Source organism: Elgaria multicarinata, chromosome 2, assembly GCF_023053635.1.
Source record: "Elgaria multicarinata webbii isolate HBS135686 ecotype San Diego chromosome 2, rElgMul1.1.pri, whole genome shotgun sequence".
NCBI classification, from domain to species: domain Eukaryota; kingdom Metazoa; phylum Chordata; class Lepidosauria; order Squamata; family Anguidae; genus Elgaria; species Elgaria multicarinata.
The window spans coordinates 37240070-37262510 of record NC_086172.1 but is presented as its reverse complement, the minus strand read 5'-3'; the positions used below and the strand labels follow the sequence as shown (position 1 = coordinate 37262510).

General features: G+C 43.3%; 1 protein-coding gene across 3 annotated transcripts in view; it reads left to right on the top strand.

The window, feature by feature from the left end:
• ITPRID2 (ITPR interacting domain containing 2) overlaps nt 1-22441 on the top strand; it is a 74555-nt gene that overhangs the window by 16598 nt on the left and 35516 nt on the right. For all 3 annotated transcript variants that reach the window (XM_063116295.1, XM_063116294.1, XM_063116293.1), the window contains exons 4-9: nt 7292-7341; nt 8278-8334; nt 10443-10482; nt 11231-11329; nt 13656-13864; nt 15138-15838. In XM_063116295.1, the coding sequence (XP_062972365.1) occupies nt 7292-7341; nt 8278-8334; nt 10443-10482; nt 11231-11329; nt 13656-13864; nt 15138-15838 (1156 nt within the window). The remainder of the gene's footprint in view (nt 1-7291; nt 7342-8277; nt 8335-10442; nt 10483-11230; nt 11330-13655; nt 13865-15137; nt 15839-22441) is intronic.

The window sequence follows — 22441 nt, the reverse complement described above, 5'->3', positions numbered from 1 at the left end:
GCAAAAAGAGCACATTGCTCCTACACCTTGAATAGCTGTACAGAAGAGCAAATTCCAACGGGTGTAGCTTGCTACGCAGGCGACATTTGCTGGAATTCCCCCTCCTACGTAACTACTAAAGGTGCAGGAGCCCTGTTCTCTTCTGCATTTGGCCACACTAAGTGCAGGGTTCTTGTTCAAACAGGTATCCATGAATTGGATAGGAGACAGTGACTGACTCTAATTAGGAGAGGGGCCATGCTACTTCAAAGACACCATCAACAGGGCTTAATCTGGAAAGAGGAACTGCTGTTTTTCTGTGTGGATACGTGATAAATTTGCCCTATATTGCCTCTGACTCTGAATGCATATTGCATTTCCTTGTAGTGCTATCAGGGCTGTGCAGAAGTTCCTCTTTTGTTCTAAAATTGTATAGCTATTGTAGAAAACAAGCAGTTCCACTTAAACTGATTATCTTTTCTGATGATGACTTACAAAAGGCTGGTTGTTTTAGAAGGGGCTTCTTTTCTGGGAAGTTGTGCAAAACTATAATCGCTGAAATATAGTGGGCAGCGTTTAGGCAGTAGGGGAGGCGTGATGCCATTGACTGTTAAGAGCTAGTGTGGTGTAGTGGCTAGAGTGTCAGACTGGGAGTCAGGAGATCTGGGTTCTAGTATCCACTCTGCCATGGAAGCTCACTGGGTGACTTTGGGCCAGACACAGACTCTCAGCCCATCCCACCTCACAGGGTTGTTGTGAGGATAAAATGGAGAGGAGGAGGATTAGGTATGCCGCCTTGGTTCCTTGGAGGAAAATAGGCGGGATATAAATGCAATAATAAATAAAATATAACCTAAAAAAAGAGTGTTCGCTTGCTTGCTTAATTTACAGTTACAGAGCAAGTCCGATCTATGTCTAAATAAGAGGTCAACTAGAACCAAAGACGAAGAGGTGGTGGTAGATGACATTCACATGTGGTTGTGACTTTGTTTGTGTTCCTGGCCCTGCTCCTGTGTCTGCTTCACACAGAAACAAAAACCAGGAAAAATCCCTCAGCCAAAGCTGAGGCTGATTTTTATTGACCGATCGCGAGAGCTTTGGGGTTGAAGACATTCCTTGCGATGGCAGGGGAGGGGCAAAAATAATAATATTTGAATTGGAAAGTACACAGGAAACATGTAGGTCTTTCAGGAAATGGGGAGTTTGTAAAATGCCTGTGAGAGAACAGAATTGATTTCTTAATCGTAGTCTGGTAGCCAAGTTGCGGTTTTTGGAATGTGCCGCTCTGGTGCCTTTCAAAGCACTGTTGGCGGGTGGGAAAAGGGCTCGTCTATTTGGTAATTATATTGTTTATCAACCCAATGTCATAAACAAACACACATTCTAGAACGTTCAAAATATGAGAAGTGTTCAGTTAGGCAGCCTTCCTCAAGCTGGTGCCCTCCAGATGTTTTGGACCACAGCTCCCAGCTCCTCTCTTGACCGTTCACCGTGCTGGCTGGGGCTGATGGAGCTAAAGTCCAAAGCATCTGGAAGACACCAGGTTGGGTAACGGTTGTAGATGCTGCTATATAAGGCCTAAACATACTTCCTATGGGTAAATCCGTTTGGACAGTGTGGGAGATTTACCTCAGCAAACACACATAGGACTGTACTGGTCCATAAGACAGTTTGGGTTTTCTTTGACAAACATTTGAGTGCCATTTTTGGTAGAAAGGCAGAGTACAAATCAAATCAATAATTAAAAAAGCAAAAATTTGGCTATCCCTCTGAAATTGATGGCTAATAAAACAACAAGTTCAAAACATGCATATTAAGGAAGTGTAGTTGTATTTCACTCAGTGGCTTTGATTCCTGGCATGACCAGGTAGGGCTGAGACCATGGCAGGATCTACACTACTGCTTTATAACTATATTGAAGTGCACTGACAATGACGCATTCCATATTCTGTTTTCAAACTGCTTTCAAAGTGATATATCCTGCTTGGTGTAGATCGGGCCCTCTGTTGCCAGTCGGTGTAGTTGCCACTGAGCTACATGGAGCAATGGTCTTACTCCGTAGTAAACAGTTTTCTATGTTCTTAATAGACTCCCTGGTGGAGCCTGTTAGTATGATTTAGAGCACTTGGTAGTAGGTTTTGGACTAATCCTCTTTAAGGGGCAAGTTCCTTTTTATGCTTGTAGAGTTGTATGCAAGCCAGAAATGTTCAGCTATTCCTGGCATGGAAGTGCAGTGGAGATCAAAGAAGAGCCTGTTTGTCTTTGCTTTCCTTGTAGCTGTTCAGTCCTACTCAATTTAAGTAGTTAGCTGCACTCTCACCTGTGACAACTACAGATTGCCTCTCGGTAAATAAGGAAGGAAGCTTTTTGTGAATTGAACAGGCATGGATGTTCTCTCTGTCTACCTTTTCCAGGCTGTTGATATGCCACAAATGCCTTGTAGGCGTTAATGTGAGGGCTAGTAACTTTTGTGGGCTTGTTTGTAAGGCTGTCAATGATAGCAGAGACAGATGAGGTGTTATCCTGGCTGGAATAGTCACTCAGCCAATAAAGGAGCCAGACTGGGCTTTTCTTGTGTCACAGTCTTGGTTGGTTTGCTTTTTTCATGAGCCATTTCAAACATAGCAGTCATGGGTAAAGCTATTGGAAAGTGCAAGAGAGTCCACTATTGCTGTGTGTTTTTTAACCTCTGGTGCCCTCACAGCAATACCAAGTGGTATATAGTTGCTATCCCCATTTTATATTTGGGAAACTGGTATTTGGAGATGGTACCTTTCCCAAGCCCTGCAGATATGGTACAATGAAATATTCCATACAGACATGAAAGTTTGTGGCTATTCTGTTAGGGCTTGTTCATAAGATTATTGTGTCAGCTAGTAAGTGGTAAGTGGTAAGAGGAACAACAGTTGTATCAACGCAGTATTGGAAAACATGATGCCTGTGCTACAGATAAATGTGCCACAGGGTATTTTGAGGGCTGTGGTACTAAATTCTTTTCTGCCCCCACGTTTTAGCTTTTCAGTTGTAGCTGTGCTTTGATTTTACAGTGGTCTCCATTCCAATACCACCTCTGTAGAGTGCGTTATATCAACTAAATGCAAGAGAACCAAGGCGTCCTTCCCAGGTTCAAGTTTCCTGTTTAGCAGTATAATTCACTCCTAAACAGGCTTGGGAAACTCAAAGGCCTTGCTCCTGTAAAATAACTTCCCCCTAACATTCCAGTTGTTCTTCAGTTGGGTCTCCAAGGGCTTTCTGTGCAGATAAATAGCTCTTGTTCTCTCTCTCTCTCTCTCTCACACACACACACACACACACTCCCTTTCACCCCCCCCTTCCACTTTCATTGTAGTGGAATAAATTATAGTGCTGCCTGTATGCAGAAAATGCAAACAGAGAGGCATTTTGACAGGGCTGTTTTACTGTTAGCTGTTAATAGACTATAGAGGTGAAAGGCTTAGCTCTTGAGAAAGAGTGCCAGCGTTGCTGTTCGCTTACCGTTTTGCTACCAGCCAGCGCGTGTATCATTGGCAACAGATCCGAGGAAGGATCTGGAAGAGGTTCTGAAGTGGCCACTGAGGAAGCACAGGAGAGGAATGTTAAAAGAGCCATTAAAAGCCTGTGGTATAAACAAACAGTGCTGTACTTTAAACCTGAGCTTTAGAAAGGTCACTGCTTGAAAATGTTTAACAAAAAAACCTTTCTCCTCCTCTGAACCGTCCCTGCATTAACACAAAGATGTTCCAAGATGCCATCAGGGATGGGTTTTCAGACCAGTTGGCATCTTGTCCACTTGTTCAGGAGTCCCCAATCTAGTGCCCTCCAGGTGTTTTGGACTATAACTCCCAACATTCCTCCTGCCCATTGGCCATGCTGCCTGGGGCTGATGGGAGCTGAAGTCTGAAACATCTGAAGGGCACCAGGTTGGGGAAAGCTGTCCTAGTTGAGCTGCCTTGTCACTTTTTATTGGCTATCCACATTCAGAAGGGGTGTTCGAAGCACCTGTTGCTGACGATTTCTGGCCAGTCTCTTCTCAAAGCAGGGGTGGCCAACTTCTGGTCTCCAAGATGTTTTGGCGTACGACTCCCACCAGCCTCAGCTAGCATGGCCTATAGTCAGGAATGATGGGAGTTACACTAAATCATACTTCCTGTAGTGCTTCCAGATGGGGCTACATGATTTTGTTACCCAAATTAATAGCTAAGGAAAGATCCTTACAGTGGCAAATTGTTGAGACCTAAGTATTTTATTTTGATTATGGCCTGTTCTGCCCTAAAGGCTTTGGTGTGTACTGTGCAACCATCATGAACAATACATTTCTTTGTCCTTGAAGGACAGAGTTCCCAACTTTTCCATGGGCCACTATAGCTAAGCCTTTAACAGTAGCTTGGTGTGCAAATATTAGTAGGTGAAGCTGTTTACCCTTGTGTTGTGAAAAGCCTTGCTTTGCATTTCAGCAGGTGAAGCCTTTCAAAGGACCGAGGTAACATCTGTACACCTAGATGCAGTTAAAGGGACAAGAACAAGCCAGGCTATGTGATCAGTTGGCAACCCTATTCATGGACTAGCGTTGTCAGCTGTCAACCTGGAAGTTATGCCTGACCCTTTAAAAGCTCCAAAGCAGTGAGTTGGGATGCAGATATTGTATCTACTTCCCCCCCACCCCCGGCCCACCATATACTCTATGGCACAAACGTCGACATGCCACAGTATATGCCTGTGTGTGTGTGTGTGTGTGTCCCCTTTGGTTCACAGTGACCATTACAATTTTTATATGCAACAGATTTATTAATATATGCTTCCAAACACAGATTTCCCAGTGAGATTCGAGCAAAAGGTTGGCAATTTGGAGGCATCTTGGCTTTCTAAAAAGTGGGTGTCTCAGTCTGTCCCTTTTTAAAGAGGGTTACTTTCTACTGTACATGTTTAAATGTAGTTTTCAAAGTGTGTGATTCGTCTCCTTTCCCTAGAGAACTAGGTTATCAAGAGGGTCTGTCCCAGTTGGGCACTGGTTTGACCTTATTTAATTGGGGGAACTGGAGACTCATGGGAGCAAATCCTTTTTCACTGGTGTTTTTGTTGCTTTTGGTCCTAAGTTCATGAGATTCTTGAAGTTTTTTCTTTTTCTTTTTTACTTATTCCATTTGGTTTCATACGGTTCTTTCAAGGGTTCAAAGTGTTCCACACAATCCTGTAGCAATTGCAGCATCCCTGTAAAGTGGGTTATGATTGGCTTGCCTAAGGCTACATAGTGAATAAATGGCTGAGCAAGATTTGGACTGGGGACTTCCGGTTCGACAGCTGAGTCTCTTGGAGCGCAATCCTATGCATGCTTAGGCAGGAAAAAAAAATCCTACATCTTCCAGCATTGGCTGGGAAATGCTGGGAGTTGTAGGACTTTTTCCCGGGTCTAAACACGCATAGGATTGTGCCCTTAGAGAGGGAGGGCTGGTGGAACAGCAGAGTGCAAGATCTAGTGCAGTTGGGTGACTTGTTGTGTTCTGGTTCTTTTGGCCTACAACTCCCATCAGGCCTAGCCAGTATCGTACTGAGGGATCATGGCAGTTGTAGACCAGAACATCTGGAGGGCTACAGATTGCCAGCTGCATCCTGTCTTACTGTTTTGGAGTTTCTTAAAAATTCCAGACATAATCTGTGGATAGAGGCTGGCAATGCTATGAGAGGTACTTATGGTTGGATAGTACAATCCTATGCATGTTTACTCAGAAGCAAATCTCACCAATGGACATTGTTATGTGATGTGCTCTCATTAGACCCGTGTACAAACTTGCACACGTTCTAATAAGACTTACACCCGCTTATAAGGAATCTTTTGACATTGGCAATAGAGCGTCTGTGGCTAAGTAAGGTGATTCTTACTCAAGAAACTTACAGCACTGAAGGGGATAACGCCACAATAGCACATTTATTGAGGTTGAAACAAATACAAAGGCACAAGCTAGTTTTGGGGAAATTAGCTGAGCAAGTAAAAGCTTAGAAGCAGTTTCAAGACTGAAAAATAGACTTTTTGAGACTTAAGAGTATGCACACAGAGACAGCAGGGGAAAGAGTAGAGGGAATCTTTAAAAGCAGTATACCCTTCCTGGGGCTGCAGCCCTTTCCTGTAGACCAGAACTGGGGAGAGTTGCAACTCTTGGTCTTAGGTGAAGAGGAAAAGAATACAGCCAGGCAAAGCACTCACTTATGGCGGCTTGCTCTCGCAAGCTGGCATCTGTAGTATGCCCTGTGTTTCTGGTTCTAAAGAGAGAGAGAGCTAGCCTGCCTCTTCTCTCAAACTTGAGGGTTTTTGTATGACTTTATCTAAAGATCTACTTGCTATGGGAACAAAAGAGGGTGATTTGGGATGATGGCTGTACTTGATGCAGCCTGGAGTTCAGCAACAGGACTACATTAGCATGTGTATGACCAGGTAAAACTCTTGCCATCCAGCATTCATATTCTGCTTCGTTTTACCCCTACCTTTGTCTCTGGGGAATGCATTTGAAGAAGTCTATCAGGAAATGGTTACTTGACCTAGACTTTCTGTGAATGCTCTCAGTCTGTAGGTGGGGTTTTGGGTCGCTTTAAAATGGAGTCAGTACTGCTCACAGAAGCTACCTTGTAACAACTTAGACTCCAGTAAATTGATTTAAGTTTGCTCCCTAAATTGGGTTAAGTAAGAATGCAAGGAAAAGACAGAATCCAAGTGAGTGTTTCTAAAAGTATAAGAGATTTTATTGTACTTGTAGAGGAACTGCAACATGCGACATGCACACACGTTAAATGTGTACATTTAAATCCTTTTGTAATCTAAAGTGTGCTCATTCTGCCCAATCTTACAGAATTGGGCATAGATAAATGGATGTGAAATGTTTTAAAATGTAAAATGAATTTCAATTCAATACATTGCTGTAAGGCACTCTACGTGCCAGTTGCTAGTAATGATGATACTAAAACATGGCTTTTCTTTTTCTTTTGAAAGACTTAATTCAGCACATTAACGTCGCTGTGTACTTCAGGCTGTCTGTGCAATCTTACGCATGCTTACTTGGGAAGATAGTCCCATACAGCTTACTTCCTGCTTAGGTTCAGGCTGTTAGGTTTACGGCTGTACCACTTTCGCAATTCGTATCTCTTTGGAAGCTTGGTTTTCTCAGAGCTCGCTTTGCAATCTGTTTTGCCTGTGTGTGTGCGTGTTCATGCTTTCAGGAAGAGGAGGTGGCGGATGTGAACAAAGTGCTGCTATAAGGAAGGACGTGAAGAAGCAACTTTTTAAGGACAGTCATGCATGTTTTAAACTCTTCTGTGGTTTCAGAACACCGCTGGGAGCCTCCCTGGATGAGCAGAACAACCCAACATTAAAAGGTACGGATCTGATGCCTTCAGTGCTGTTCTGTTTTGGCTTTGCCTATTTTGAAAGTACAAACGTAATAATTCAAAAACGCGGTTTTGAGTTGAGTGTGTTTGGAAGTTGCTGAGATAGCCTTGTTCCTTTGCAATATTTCTGACAGGAAAGGCGGGAAGGGAGTAATGTAGGGCTTTAACAGTGAAGGAATTCTTAATCAGTTTTTCCCAGCGATAAAGACAGGGTAGACTTTGTGTGTGTTTGGAGTTGGGGGCGGTGGGGGGGCGGCGAGAGAGTTAATTGATAAGTTCTGTACTGAGAAGTAGGTCAACCTTGTGGTACAATCTTTCTTGGCTTGCTCTGACTGAACTTGCCACACCTGAAAAGTTACCACCTGCGCAAACCAGAATGCAAAAGTTCAAAGTACAACAAGAATCTGCAGGTAGGGACAAGGCTCACAAGAAAATCTTGTAGTTGCTGGAGCTCCCTTCTTTCAGTGCAGCGGGAAGAAACGGGTTGTTTGTTCCAGGCCGTTTCTTCGGCTTGTAACTCCCTGGTAAGATACCCTAAGAATGGCTTAAGATGCAATCTTTGCGTTACATTAAACGTGGCGCAGCAGTACCAAAGGTATGTGGTTGATCTGAAATGGCTATTTTCTTTTAGCATGCAAGCAGAGTCCTTTCCATGTGTTCTTTCGTTTTCCTTTCTGTGTTTTATAAGACTTGTTATCTATGTTCAGAATAACAACATCTGTCAGTTTGAAGCCTTCTGCTGTGCATTGTGGAGTACTTGACTGGTTCCCAAACCTCACTACTGATTTAAAAAAGAGCATTTTTAATATGATAACGTGGTGGTTTTTTAAAAAATGTATTTGGGGCTTTGGTTTTAAATTGATAATCCAGATTACTGGAAAGCAGCCATGACACTAGAAATTGATCTTGCTGACGTCTTTTTAGGCATGCTGGTGAGAAATGGAGGAAGTTTTGAAGATGACTTATCTCTGGGAGCCGAAGGTGGGTGTGACATTAAACGCATGATAGTTGCTTCCCCCTCCCCCGCCCGCGCAAATCAGAATCCATATAATGTGTTAAAACAGAACAGTGTGCTTTTATTCTAATGGAACCATATGGGCTACTTTGTTTGACAAATGGGAGGAGGGGAGAAGATGGAGACCCTTGGGAAATTATGCAATGAAAAGAAAAGAAAGGGTCTTTCAATAAAATGTACTTACTTGGCATACCCATGGGCCAGTTTCCGAGCTTAAAGTGAGACGTGTATGTTCGGTACAGCATAATGTTTCAATGTAGCATTAAAATGTCGAAACTTTATTGCAACATCTCCCCACCCTCTTTTCCCCCTTTTTTAAAGAAAAAAACTTCTCATTCTTCTTAAACTGGAGATACCAGGAATTGAGCCTGGGGCCTTCTACATCCAAAACATGTGCTCTGTACCACTGAGTTATGGTGCCCCCTGTGGTAATAAACATTGCTTTAGTAGACCAGCGGTGCCACATGACTTGCTGAAATAAATTACCTGCTGTTGTTTACACCTGTGGGATGACAAGTAAGGTGTGGTGCATTGCGCAAGGAACCCAAAATCCCCCCCCCCACTCCTATATGATCTACTATTAAAGAGGGATTTTGTTAACATATGGTTTTGTCAGTAGTAATAATGAGTATTAGGCCTGGTCTTGGAAGTCACGTGATGCAGTAGCTGGGCTTTGCAGAGAGATGAATGCTGTCAGTGCCTGCTTGAGACACTTCTTGGGACCAGAATACATGCTCCCTTGAGCTCCCAGAAGAAAGCGTGGGGATATATATGAGTAATCACTATTGTTGCTTTTATACTAATTTAATGGATTTCTTGTGCTTCATTTGTGTTTGATTTATGCATCTCATGGTGTGGGTATCTTTGTAGTAGAAAATGAAGCTGCTGTTCTCAAACCTTCATGCTACCCTAAAATATTTAGCAACTGTATCTGCTTATCTCTGTCTGTCAGCTCTGTCTTATTGACATCAAGTTTAGTTTATGCCCCCAAGGTGGTAGGATCAGGTCCTTGGCAAGAAGACTACTTAACAGCATTGTTTTTGTTGAAAGATTCCATGATGGGGGAGGAAAAAGATCTAGTTCAGTTTTCCTTTTTATGAGTTTTAATTAAATCAGAGTACGTTGGATTAAAAGATTTCCTTACAACAGACTTTTAGCTTCAGGCTTCTCTGCTTGCTAAAAAAAGACATCGAAAATTATTTTCTCTGTGTGTTGGTCTGATTTGTTTGATTGATGACCACAATTAATCATTTGTTATTTATAAAATAAATATGGACTGAAGTGGCATTCACAGAAACATTTAAGGGGCAGACGCTGAAGAACGTATCGTCAGGCTGTGGCGAGACGTTCATGGCTCATGTTCAGCTCTGCCAAGGCTTTACCTCAGGGCTGCTTTCTGCATTTCGGTTGTAAGCAAATCATGTCTGGAATATTTAATAAATGTCCCGGAATCTGAGGTGTATTTTGGACTCTCTATGACCAAATTAACTTTTTAAGTACTCGCAGGTGTTATCATTGACAGTGCCATCATACAGAGACACTTTTCCCCTGCACCGTTATTTGCATTGGTCAAGCTGAGCTTTTGCCAGTTTTTGTGTGTGGAAGCCTGTTTGACCGAACACCATCACAGGAGAAGGGTAAAAAGGAAAGAATATCTGTACCCCAGGCAGAGATGTCTTTCAAAAGCTAGCCCTTGAACCCAGGTTCAAGTGGCTCCGCAAGGCCTTGCTTCACATGCAAGCGTGTTTTTTCAAAATGGATGGGATAAAGGCAAGAGTCCAAAATAGATTCCATACAGGAATGGACTATTGTCAGGGAATGAAGGCCGTGGAGCATGACATACATGAAGTTGTTGAGGGAGAGGCCCCATCTGTGTCCCCACTTTTATCCTTCATGCATTTTGGGGAATGCCTAAAGAATTGAATATGCCAGACATGCTTTCATAGCAGCCTAGTCAGAGTAAAAGCAGTAGTGTTGTTTGTTGTATCAAATGACTATCATCCTGTTAGTGATTAAATAGGCCGGTGCCACCAACTTACATGTATTTCCCCCCCCCCCCTCTTTTCCCCTTCAGCTAATCAACTGCATCAAAGCAGTGAACCAATGGAGATCTGGTAAATATTCACACTTTTGATTTTGGAGTAGTGCCTGACATGGGGTTAGAACTGCAAGGCCATTCGATATAAAACATTAACTTATTGAACGGATGGTCATCAGGGATATATATTTATGGGACAAGACTGTGAGGAGCGTTTTTCTTACTGTGTACAATCTGAATGAAGTAAATATCAGAAATTGGAAATGTTTGGGTTTTTTTTAAAAAAGACACAGTGGCCTTAATTAAAATTGCCCTGACAGCGATCCAGATTCCCAGAGATGCATGGGGCTCCCACAGCCCATGATGGGAGATGGAGTTCTATGCTTGTAAAAGGGGCTCTCTAGCATCAAATGCATGGAGATGAGGCCTAGCAGCCTACAGATCCCAGTGGGGCCCTCTGTGTGTTAGATACTTCGAGATGTTGAGAAGGATTCAACATGGTTTGGTCAAAAATGTCATGTTAAAAGAAATAGGAGTTTGATGCAGGTCCCTGAACATGGCAAAGGACAGTAGGAGGTACTAGACACCCAGGAGAGGGGTGGGTTTTGAAGGGGTCATGATGCTTCAGATAAAATACTTCAGCTGTCCATTTAAAGTGAAAGGCTGTGTTGTTCTCTCCCCTGCCCCTGCCCGCCTTTGAAGTGATGAAAAACAAAGTGCTCTTAATAAAAAAAGAAATGGCACAACCTCATATAGTAGGGACGACTTTAAAAGAGGAAGAAAACTTGGTGTCCTTTGAACTTTTGATTCATTTTTGTTGTCAGTAATGGCATGTTGGCGAAGGACAAGAGGCTTCAGTTTCATCAGAAGGGCAGAAGTATGAATTCCACCGGCTCGGGGAAAAGCAGTGCAACCGTTTCAAGGTAAGCAAAGGAAGAGCCCTGCTGGATCAGACCAAAGGTCCATCTAGTAGCCCAGCATTCTGTTCGCACAGTGGCCCACCAACTGCTCACAAGCGGGATGTGAGTGCAACAGCACAAGCAAAGCATCCATGGTCTGGGACTTGGAATAGGTCAATGGGATTTCTTATTCCTCCAACCCTTTTTTTTGCCTCCCTGACCCAAATCACCAAGTTAATTCTTGATGGTGATCTGAGGGTCTGCATTTTGCCCAGCTTCATAACATTGCTGTTTGAGGTATATTCACAAACTTACAGCTCTTGGAGTTCCATGTTAACTGTGATGGAGGCAGCCCTGTTTCTTGTGCATGTGTCTGCTCTGTTTAGCTATGTCTTGTTTTGTATGTCAAAAGGACTTCATGAATCATGGGAGTTGAACCCCCACCTGGGCTCACTGTGGCCCATCTTTTCAGGCATTCTTCCTCCTCCTCCCGTTGTCAGAGGCGGACTGAGGCCCTTTCTACACCATAAGGGTGTAGAGGGACGCAGGGGAGACGATCCCAGACTTACCTGCTTCCAGGATTGTCGCTCTGCGTCTAAACAGCCAGGCGACATCCTGGGTGTCGTGCCTGTCACAGCCACCATTTTTTTCTTAAAGAAGAGCTGGAGCGCGCTTGTGCTCCCGCGAAAAAAAAAGTAAGGAAAAAAATGGCCCGACCTCTCTCTCCCCCCAGCCCTGATTCCTCCTGGTCCAGCTCCTTCCCTCTACTGATCCCCACTACTAGCAAGAATGAGGGAAGAAGCCTGCACGGGTGCCCACGCGTCCCGTGGTCTCAGGATGATCTCAGGAACGCAGGAAGAATGGGGTTTTCCCAGGGATTATTTATCCCTGGGAAAACCTGTGCTTGTCCCACCCCCCTTTGCACCTGAGAGTCCCTGTGTGTCATTTGGACGCACAGGGACTCAACCGTGACCAGCCTGGATTTTCAAGCTGGTGTAGAAACGGCCTGAGAGAGGCGTATCTGGGGCAGGAGGAAGGTTTTGCTCCTTTTGCTGGTGCCCCCCCCTTTAATGCTAAAATCAGGCCCAACATCTACCACTTCATACCTGAACAGCATAAATGTGAGCAACAAATATGGCTTGCCCCTTCACGTGTATATTTATTTATTTATTTATTTATTACGTTTTTATACTTCCCATCAGCCGAGGCTCTCTGGGCGGTGCACAATCAAAACCATAAAATACAACAAGTATAAAATTTAAAACAAAAGTTAAAAAAAAGGCAATATTAAAAACCAGCTAAATTAAAATCTAGGGGAAGCCTGTGTGAAAAGGTATGTTTTCAGGAGGCGTTTAAAAGATGTTATGTTTTCTGCCTCCCGAACCGCAAAGGGGAGGCTTTTCCAGGGGCTGGGTGCCGCTCTGTTTCAAAAAATGGAACTCAAATTCCAGAGATTCTGGCATATGAATCAATTGAAGGTCCTTATCCACAAGCCACTTAAGGGCACAACCCTATGCATGTAGAGACAGTTTTAAAAAACAGCCCTACAGTGCCCAGCATGTCCCAGCCAGCATGGGAGTTGTAGGAATTTTTTCTGTCTAAACATGCATATTTGAATTTGCGACTGCACACTTCCCTAGGAGTTAATCCCATTGATCTCAATAGGACTGACTTCTACAGAATGTTTAAAACCCACAAGACTTCGGTGTGAAGCTATATGCAAGGGACTCTTGAAACGGTATTCGAGGAACTTTGGAACACGTTGCTTAAAAAGTAAAGCCCTGTTCATGAGTTCCTCTTCACGTGATTGCAATTGTGTGTGCAGCACGGTGGGAGTAGAGCTGGACTGCCATTGCTTGACCCATCCTCTCTGTCCTAGCCCCGTCGCCCTCCAAACTGCTGTTTTTACATTGGTGCTCGTTGCAGTTTAGAACTCTGTGAAATCAGGGTTCTGAATCACGCAAGGAAATGCCTACATGAGTGGAGAAGGTGCCCTGCTGGAAACGTTTCCCTTCTCAGGGCATGGTAGATGACTGGTCTGGTGATTGTGGTGGGATGAACAAGTCCGGTCCTGCTCTCCTCCTTCATGCGATTACGTTGGGCAATGCCTGAAGGGCTTAAGTCTTGCTTCGATTGAAGTTGCTTCCAAGTCAGCAAGCTCCGTATCACCATCTCGGTCATAAACAGACCAAATTCCGCATTCCGAAATTGCACGTATATATTTGGTAGCAAGACTCACACAACCCAAGAAATCCTTTACTAAATCCAAGTTCTTCCATTGAACTAGGTTGCCGATCTTGTTTGTGCTTAACCAACGGGAGAGTTTAAGTGTTTTTGTTTTTGTTTTTAGTGTTTCTGAACTACTAGAACTATATGAGGAAGATCCCGAAGAGGTCCTCTACAATCTTGGATTTGGCCGTGATGAACCAGACATTGCTTCTAAAATTCCACCAAGGTTTTTTAATTCATCGTCCTTTGCCAGGGGGATCGATATCAAGGTTTTTCTGAATGCCCAATTGCAACGCATGGAAGTGGAAAACCCCAATTTTGCCTTGACAAGTGAGTAAGCCAAATTTAAGAGCATGGTTAAAAAACGCTAAATGGAAAACCTGATTTAGTTTGGGCAGTATAGAAATGCTGTAAATACATATTGTTGGGGAAGTTGGCCACAAAGGATAGGGTGTTGCCAAACGGACCTCTAGTTCTGAAAGGTATTGAAGTAGGACTTAGAGAATGGCTAAGAGACCTAATTCTATTTCTTGTAAAACTCCTCCAGTGTTGAACTTTCTGAGCCTGGTTACCTTGGAAGAGGGAGCCATTCTCCTCTTCAGCTGGCCACCTTCCCACCCCACACCCTCCCCACACCCTCATACTGCAGTTGGAGTTTTCCATGATCACAGTGACTGTCTACACCAGGCTTCCATAACTTGTTGCCCCCCAGATGTTTAGGACTCCAACTCTCATCATCCCCAGCCAACATGTCCAATGGACAGAAATGCTGGGAGTTTTAGTCCTATTAGGGAGCAGGTTGGGGAAGGCTGGTCTAACAAAATACGGGATGCTCGAGACCAGTGTTCCCCAACTTGGGTCCTTTCAGATGTTTTGGCCTACAACTCCCATCAGCCCCAACCAGCATGGCTAATGATCAGGGATGAAACCAGCTTTCCCCAACCTGCTACCTAAGAGGCTGATCTGAACACTTGGGGCCATCCTGAAGACAATTTATCAGGAACGGCAGAAGAAAGAGCGGACATGGCTAGTGGGATGGGGAGTTTGGGATGGAGGAGAAGGTACAGGGGAGAGAATTGAAAAGAACGATAGGAGAGCAAAGCGGGGGAGAGGGACCTTTGTGTGCAAAGGTTATGGGAAAAGCCCTACTTCCCCTCCACTTCTTTCCCTGCAAATTTGAACAAGCAAGTTGCTAGTTATATGCCAAACAACTTATTTTCCTCCAAGCGACTTGAAAAGCAGAAGCGTTTTTAAGACTTGTCCCATGTGCTGGGTTAGCGTTCTGGGTTTCTTCGCACTCCCTCTAAAATCCTAAACATCATGCCCTGAAAAGAAACAAGTGTTTGGCATACTGGCTGACACCTCAATTAGAGAACATCAAACACTGTCCTTTAGAAGTCAAGAATGTTTTAATCAATGAGATTTCAGAAACAAGAGTCATGGATTTAGCCAGGATGCGTGAGGGTCAGAGATCTAAAGTACTGTCGTGCTCATTTTTGTTTTTACCTTTTGCGCATTCCAAGTCATTTGTCGCTTCGACGTTGAGGCTTACAATGCCGCACATTGTTCTCTTTGTCATTTCTTGTTGTTGTCCTTTTGCCAGGTCGCTTTCGTCAAATTGAAGTGCTTACTACTGTGGCCAATGCATTCTCTTCCTTGTACTCCCAAGTTTCTGGCACTCCGCTGCAGAAAATTGGGAGCATGAATTCGACCGCTTCCAGCAAAGAGGCCTCCAGCCCTCCTCCTCTAATGCGAAGCAACACGGCGAGTCGTTTAATGAAGACCTTATCTAAACTCAATCTTTGTGGGAATCCGCAGACAGGGGAAGGTGGCAGCTGTGCAACATCCTTATCAGCTGAGAAGGGGAAATCTGAACACGGGAGTGAAGAAGTTGAGGTTAAAAATGAACCCAAAACTCCAAAACACTTCAAAGCGTCCCTGCTGGCTACAGTAAAAGAGGAAGTACCTAACAGTCATCCCAGTAATGTGGAGGTTCTTAATTCTTCAGAACTTTCTGCTGGCACTAACGTTAAGCTGGCAACGCAAGACGACACGGTGCCTCACGGAGATGAACAAAATAGTGACCCTCTTGGTCATTCAGAGGGACTCCACGGAAAAGCTGCTGTTACGAACTCTTCTGGTCTCGAGAGCGATACGCTAGAATCGACCAGCTGTGGGCTTGAAGGCAATTCAGACCCCCCAAATCATCCTTCGGCACCAGATAAAGAGCGCTGTGCTTCCATAGCAAACCCATCCATTGTCAACCTCATGCTGCAGCAGAAGGACTCCTTTGAGATGGAAGAGGTAAGTGGCAAACGCCTTATTCTCGCGACATGTAGATCCTCCTTGACTGTCCTACAGTAATGATGGAAACAACGAGCTAAGAGAACAGGCCCACAAAGCCCCTGAAGTGGTTCTTTGATACCCAGCTTCTGGCCAGCAAGTTGTAAGTGAGACAGTGCAGATGGGCAAGTCTTAACTAGGATCACTGGCTGCCAATTAGTTTCCGGGTGAAGTATAAAGTGTTGGTTATCAGCCCTACATGGTTTGGGTCCAGGCTACCTGCAGGATCACCTTCTCCCGTACAATCCGCCCCACACTGTTACCCAGAGGACCTTCTCTTCTGCTGCTCCCAGACTGTGGAATAGCCTGCTGGAGGAGACTCGTCAGCTTGACAGTCTCTTAGGATTCAAGAAGGCTGTCAAGACTGATCTCTTCTGGCAGGCCTATCCAGTAGAATTTTAGGATATTTTAGCATGTTTTTAGGATGCTTTTAGGATGTTTTTAAACAGTATATACCATGTTTTTAATCAGTATTTTATGCTTATTGTTGTTCCCTGTCTCGATCCAATCGGAGAGGCGGGTAAGAAATAAATTATTATTATTATTATTATTATTATTATTATTATTATTATTAGAAACCGGCTTTATCTTGGTTTAATATACTGGGGAATTCTCGTTAGCCTCAGCTAACTTCTCTAACTGCTGGTAAACCTAAGTTGAAGCATGGGATTTGTGACCAAGAGGAAATGGGAAGGGCGGGTGGGAAGGAAATTTATAATCTCATGACCTACTCCCATTCTCTTTAAGCCTGGTTAAGAGATCAACCGAATGCTGTCAATGGCAGCCTATATGGGTGTGTGTGTGTGTGTCTGTGTGTGAGAGAAAACTCATTTCTATCCAGATCTTTTGCCTGCTGAATCTTTTCCATGTTTCAAAGTAAAGAACAGTTGTAAAGCACTTGTATGTTTTCTTTCTCTCTCTTAACCAGTAATGTAGTGTTGTTGCATTTTTGAACAGAAGTAAGCATAATAACTTGAATTTTAAAGGAAAGCTCCTTTCTCAGAAGAGAGCAACACCCCAAATGACAATAACAAGTCCATGAGATCCTTGCTTTCCTCATTCAGAGGCTGTGTTGGTGGGTGAAGCATTATAAGAGGGAGGGGACATAGCTCAGTGGCATGTAGAAAGCCCAGGGACAATCTCCTGCACCAACAGGTGAAAGGATCTTGGGTGGCAAACGATAACTGCTCCTTATAACTTCTCTAAGTGCATCTCAAGGTGCTGGTTTAACCCATAAAGCCTCAACTGGTTTGGACCCATGGCTTTGGAGATTGCGTGCACCCCTGTGTCTTGACAATGATTGATCTTAAAAGTTGTAACATTGATGGGGGTATTTTCAGCTGTATGGTTGTGGAACTTCTTCCTCTCCAAAGCCTGATTCTCTTCTTGGATAGCAAGACCTTCTCTCCCCTTCCCCCTTCCCCCTTCAGCCATTTTTTGGTGGGCAAGGTTAAGCTTTTATTTGGGAACTCAGTTTTTGTACATGTTTTGCCTAGTCTGAATTATTTTTATTCAAATAGCCTTTTGTGTGTGTGTGTGTGTGTGGCTTTTGTTTGTTTGTGGGTTTTTTGCCATAACCTTTCTGAAAGCTGGGAATAGGGTGGGATGGGACAGGCATCCAAATAAACCAGGGTGGCAACTTGGCCCGCCGTATGTTGTTGGACTGCAGCTCCCTAGCTAGCATAGCCAATAGTGAAGGCTGATGGGAGTTGCAGTCCCAACAACATTGGCAGGACCACAAGTTGCCCACTCCTGGAAATAAACAATTGGAAATAAAGAGGTATATACTGTGTGTGCCTCTATTTAGGAACGCAATTTACTTATTTGGTACATTTATATTCTACCTTTCTTCAGTGGTGTAGTGGCAAATTTTGATTGCAGGCAGTCATCATGACACTCCTCATCGCCATGCCCCTAGGAGAGTCCAAAAATTCAGGCAGCTGTGTTGATCCATATCAAGAAATGAGTTCTAACAGTTTTCATCTCCACTGGGAACAGGCCTTTTGTAAAGCTAATAAGCCTTAATTTTTCATTCAAGACTAGAGTGACCATATGAAAAGGAGGACAGGGCTCCTGTATTTTTAACAGTGGTATTGAAAAGGAAATTTCAGCAGGTGTCATTTGTAGATATGGGGAACCTCTTCATCACAACAGTTAAAGCTGCAGGAGCTATACTAGAGTGACCAGATTTAAAAGAGGGCAGGGCACCTGCAGCTTTAACTGGTGTAATGAAGAGGAAATTTCCCCAGGTTCCCATATCTACAAATGACACCTGCTGAAATTTCCTTTTCGATACCACTGTTAAAGATACAGGAGCGCTGTCCTCCTTTTCATATGGTCACCCTATTCAAGACCAAGCCACTCCAAAATTCTTTGCATTACAAGAGGGAACAATATATCATTGCTGGCGATATTCATCACCCCTTCCCCAGATACTGTGAGGATTGCAGCTAAACTCAGAGGGAACAGGGAAGTCTGTGCGGGAGGGGGTGGCAGCTGATGTCAGCATCCTTGCTAATAAAAAAGTGCCTGTGCTGTATTTCTGTGAGCCCTGGCTCCACTATACCACTGCTTTCCTTTCATAGAACTCAAGGTAACACATACTGGCTGGGTTCACACAACACAACCCACACTGAAGGTTGAGTGTGGGTTGTTGAACCATGAGTTATTGTTGAAACTTGAGTTGTTGTGTTGTCTGAACGCAGCCCCGCTAATAAACCATGTTTTTTTTAACCACGTGTAACTTCTGAAGAGAACCCATGGTTTGTTGTTGAGTTGTGAACTGTGGGTTGTTCTTGGTTTGTTATTGCAGCTGGATTCAGACAACACACTAACACATGTGTAGATAGCAACCCAGAGTTCAACAACAAACCTCACTCAACCCATACTTACCCTTTAGTGTGGGTTATTTTGTTTGCGTGAACCCAGTAGTAGAGTTCTCAAGTGGTTTCCTCCGATCCAGGCACTCGCCACACCCAGCCTTTGACCACACATCAGCTCTGAAAAATCCACAGAGAGTACAGCTGGTGTGCTGAACTGACAATGAGCTCCTACCAAATAACTTCTGCGTTCCGGTTTTAGAGGGTTTGATCCTTGGGAATGTGAAATCCAACCTCTTACACCAGGAATGAGGCCTTTCCTTTTTGGTTTGTTTGTTTGTTTGTTTGTTTGTTTGTTTGTTTGTTTAAATAGGTCTCTTGTGTAGAAATGTATAAAACAGTAAGAGGGTGCCGAGGGCCCTCGTGTCTGCTTCTCTCTTCTCAAGTTCTGCTTTGGAATGTTTTCATAACGCAGAGCATGGCAAGAACATTCATGCAGGTTTTCCCGTGCTGTTTTGGAGCCTTTGAGGCTTGTGCTCCTTTAGGAAGTGTGCTGCTGTCAAGATAGCCAAGCCCGGGAGAGTGAGTCAAGGCAAAGTTTCCTCAGGAGCCCTGGCCTCTGTATTCTCAGCCAATCAGGTCCTCTTGAACTGGCATCCCATATTGATATTGGCTAAGGAGCTGTGAAGGGGTGGGTGGAGTGGGCAAGGGTTAGCGGAGAGTACAAATGCAGGCTGGGCTCTCTGATCCTGTGGTCCAGGCAAGGGCGGGTGTTGGGAGACGATTAGCCCCTTCCTCTTCCCAAAAAACAAAACCAAAAGGAAAGAGGGAGAAGGAGGGAGAAAGAAAGAAAGAACAAGACGCTCCTTGGAAGCAAAGTGAATCAAGGCAACTCCTCCGAAATTCCAGACCTAGCATATGGCTTGTAAGATGAGCTTTTTATATGTATTTGGTTTTATGTGTTCCACCGTGTTAATTGTCTTGCATGGACAAAAGTGTGGTGTGTGTGTGTGTGTGTGTGTGTGGTATGAGTGGTATTGAAATACCACTTGCTATGGCAGTTTTGATCATGCAACATATATCTGTCTCTATAACCAAATGAGATTAACTTGCTGAATGGTTGCAAATCCTTTTGTCTTCTTTCAATCTGATTCTGGCATTCGTTTGGTTCTTCTTCTTCTTCTTCTTCTTCTTCTTCTTCTTCTTCTTCTTCGAAGTAGTAGTAGTTTCTAACCATCTTATTTCCGAAGATGTGCTTTAAAAGGTGCTGACATTGTTTGCTGACAGTGCTGAAACCAGAAGGTGTCAGGGATGGGGGAGGGCTTCCAATTTTAAGAATAAATAAATTGCTATTCACTCACATATGTCTTGCCCTTCCCCATAGACCTTCCTATTCTCTGACTCTTCCTACTACCATTAATCCCCCCTCCCATTTTATCCCACTGTTCTTAGGACAGATAGCACTGAATCAAATTCACCATGACCACTACTTCTGATACTGACTGTGTTTAAATAAACTTGGCTTTTGTTGGTTTTAATCAGAATGGGCTAGGCTGGGTGGGGATCAAATCAAATGCCATAGTATGAGCTTGATTCTGATCATGGTGAAATGGCAAGATTAGGCAGGGCTTAGAAGACATATAGGCAGCTCCAAGGATGCCTCAGTTCTCAGGAAAATGGGGCCATTTTCTTGTCTTTTGCCATCGGGTTATTGACATACACATCCCTCAAAGTGGCTCCAACATAGGGTCTTCGGTGGCAGCGGGGGCTAGACTAGATGACTCATTTCCAAGATGTTCTCTTGCCTTCTGCAGATAGCACTACTGGAGATAATTGGTATGTTGATTGCAGGAAGTGTGGTCACACCTGCTAGCCCAGCCCCCAATTTCCATGAGTTGATATGCATACATACATACTTACAGGTTGTACACACTATGGCAAAAGTCTATAGCAACTTGTTCTCATGTAGGCTTTGTGAAGAAAAGTCAGTTGTGGTGAAGTTGGGGTGTCTACCAGTGGACACATTCACTGTTCCTCCAACCATTACCCAGCCAGACGCACACTGATTGCCCCATAATTGTTGCTTGAATAGGGTTTATGACTTGGCCCATTCCGCTTTGGTAATTTCATTCGTTTCCCAGGGCTGCCAAGCTGTTCAATAAGCTGTTAATGGAAGTGTACATAAGAATGCTAAATGTATACAGATTACTTAGAGGGCTTTAAGTATCTGTGCCTGTGGAAGGGAGATATAAAGGCATGTATACTACAAAACAGAAGCTCATTAACTTAATTATGAAAAAAGGTCAGGATCTTAACTGAACTGTACCTTTTTTGGTAGTGTAACTAGCATTGCAGCTCTTGTTGATTTTAGTCTTTGTTTGATCTCTTATTATTGTGTAGTTTTAATGTTGTGCATAAGCTGTCTTGGAGAAAATCATTGGAAAGACAAGATGAAATATATAAATATATGGAAAATTAAATATTTCCTAGTAACAGTAGCGTTTTCTTCGACATGTTAACTTCCAAGTTTTCCAAGTTAACGTAAAGCCAAACAGTTATGATAAAGCTATAGCATGAGGGTTTTACCATGATAACTGTATTTCCATATGAATTGGGCCTGAATTTAGTGGTTTCAAGCTATGTATATACAAACAAAATACATTTACTTTCTCCACTCAAAATATATAGAAACTTATATCAATACAAAGGTGAAATGCACATTACAAATACAATATCTGAACACATCAATACATAGGTGAAAATACACAATAGAAAACGATGTATTAAAAATGATTTTCTTAAATGAAAAAAGTTATTTTCAAACTTTTAAATTTGTAATTTTGCATTGCTGCTGTTTTTATCTGGTTGAGCTTTTATATTGTATTTTATATTATGGTTTTATACTGTTGTTTTATACTTTGAATGGTTTTAATTTTTGTGAACCGCCCAGAGAGCTCCGGCTATTGGGCGGTATAGAAATGTAATAAATAAATAAATAAATAAATAATTTAAATCAGATATTTATGATTTAAATTGCTTGTAAAAATGAAACAGTGTAAATAATACTCAGTTTACTTGTAAATTAACATGGTTTAGTGGTCAGATTTGCACCATTGTTAAAGGAATATATGGGAAACGATTTAAATTTTCCTTACCTTTTCGTTGATTTAAATCAATCCACCCTTAAAGAAATTCATAGCTCTGACTCCAAGATGCATACTATGTTTCAGAGGTGGGTTGGGCTGAGGGTCTGTGACTGGCCCAAAGTCACCCAGTGGGTTTCCATGGCCGAGTGGGGACTAGAACCTGGATCTCCTGACTCCCAGTACAACACTTTAGCCACTACACCACACTGGCTATTAGGCCTGATTTTCTGCAGCAGGGTGGACAACAACACCCAGAATAGTTGGGCAGCTGTGCAGGAGCCAGTGCCCTGGAAAGGGCCCATCCGTGCTTGAGCTGTGACGCTCCCACCTGTCCCTCTTCATTTGCTTAGATTTATCGAACAGAAGTCTGGTAGGAAGCTACCATTTTGATCTTCCCACAATGCCTCAGAGTGATGCTACTCCAAAAAATTGAGGAATAATAATAATAATAAATTTATTTCTTACCCGCCTCTCCCTCTGGATCGAGGCGGGGAACAACACAGAAAATGATGGTCGGCTCACCATTGTCTGTCACATATTTCAGTGTAGTGCTGTGCTGAATCCTGCCCGCTAATTTCGGGAACTTTTTTTCTCCCTTT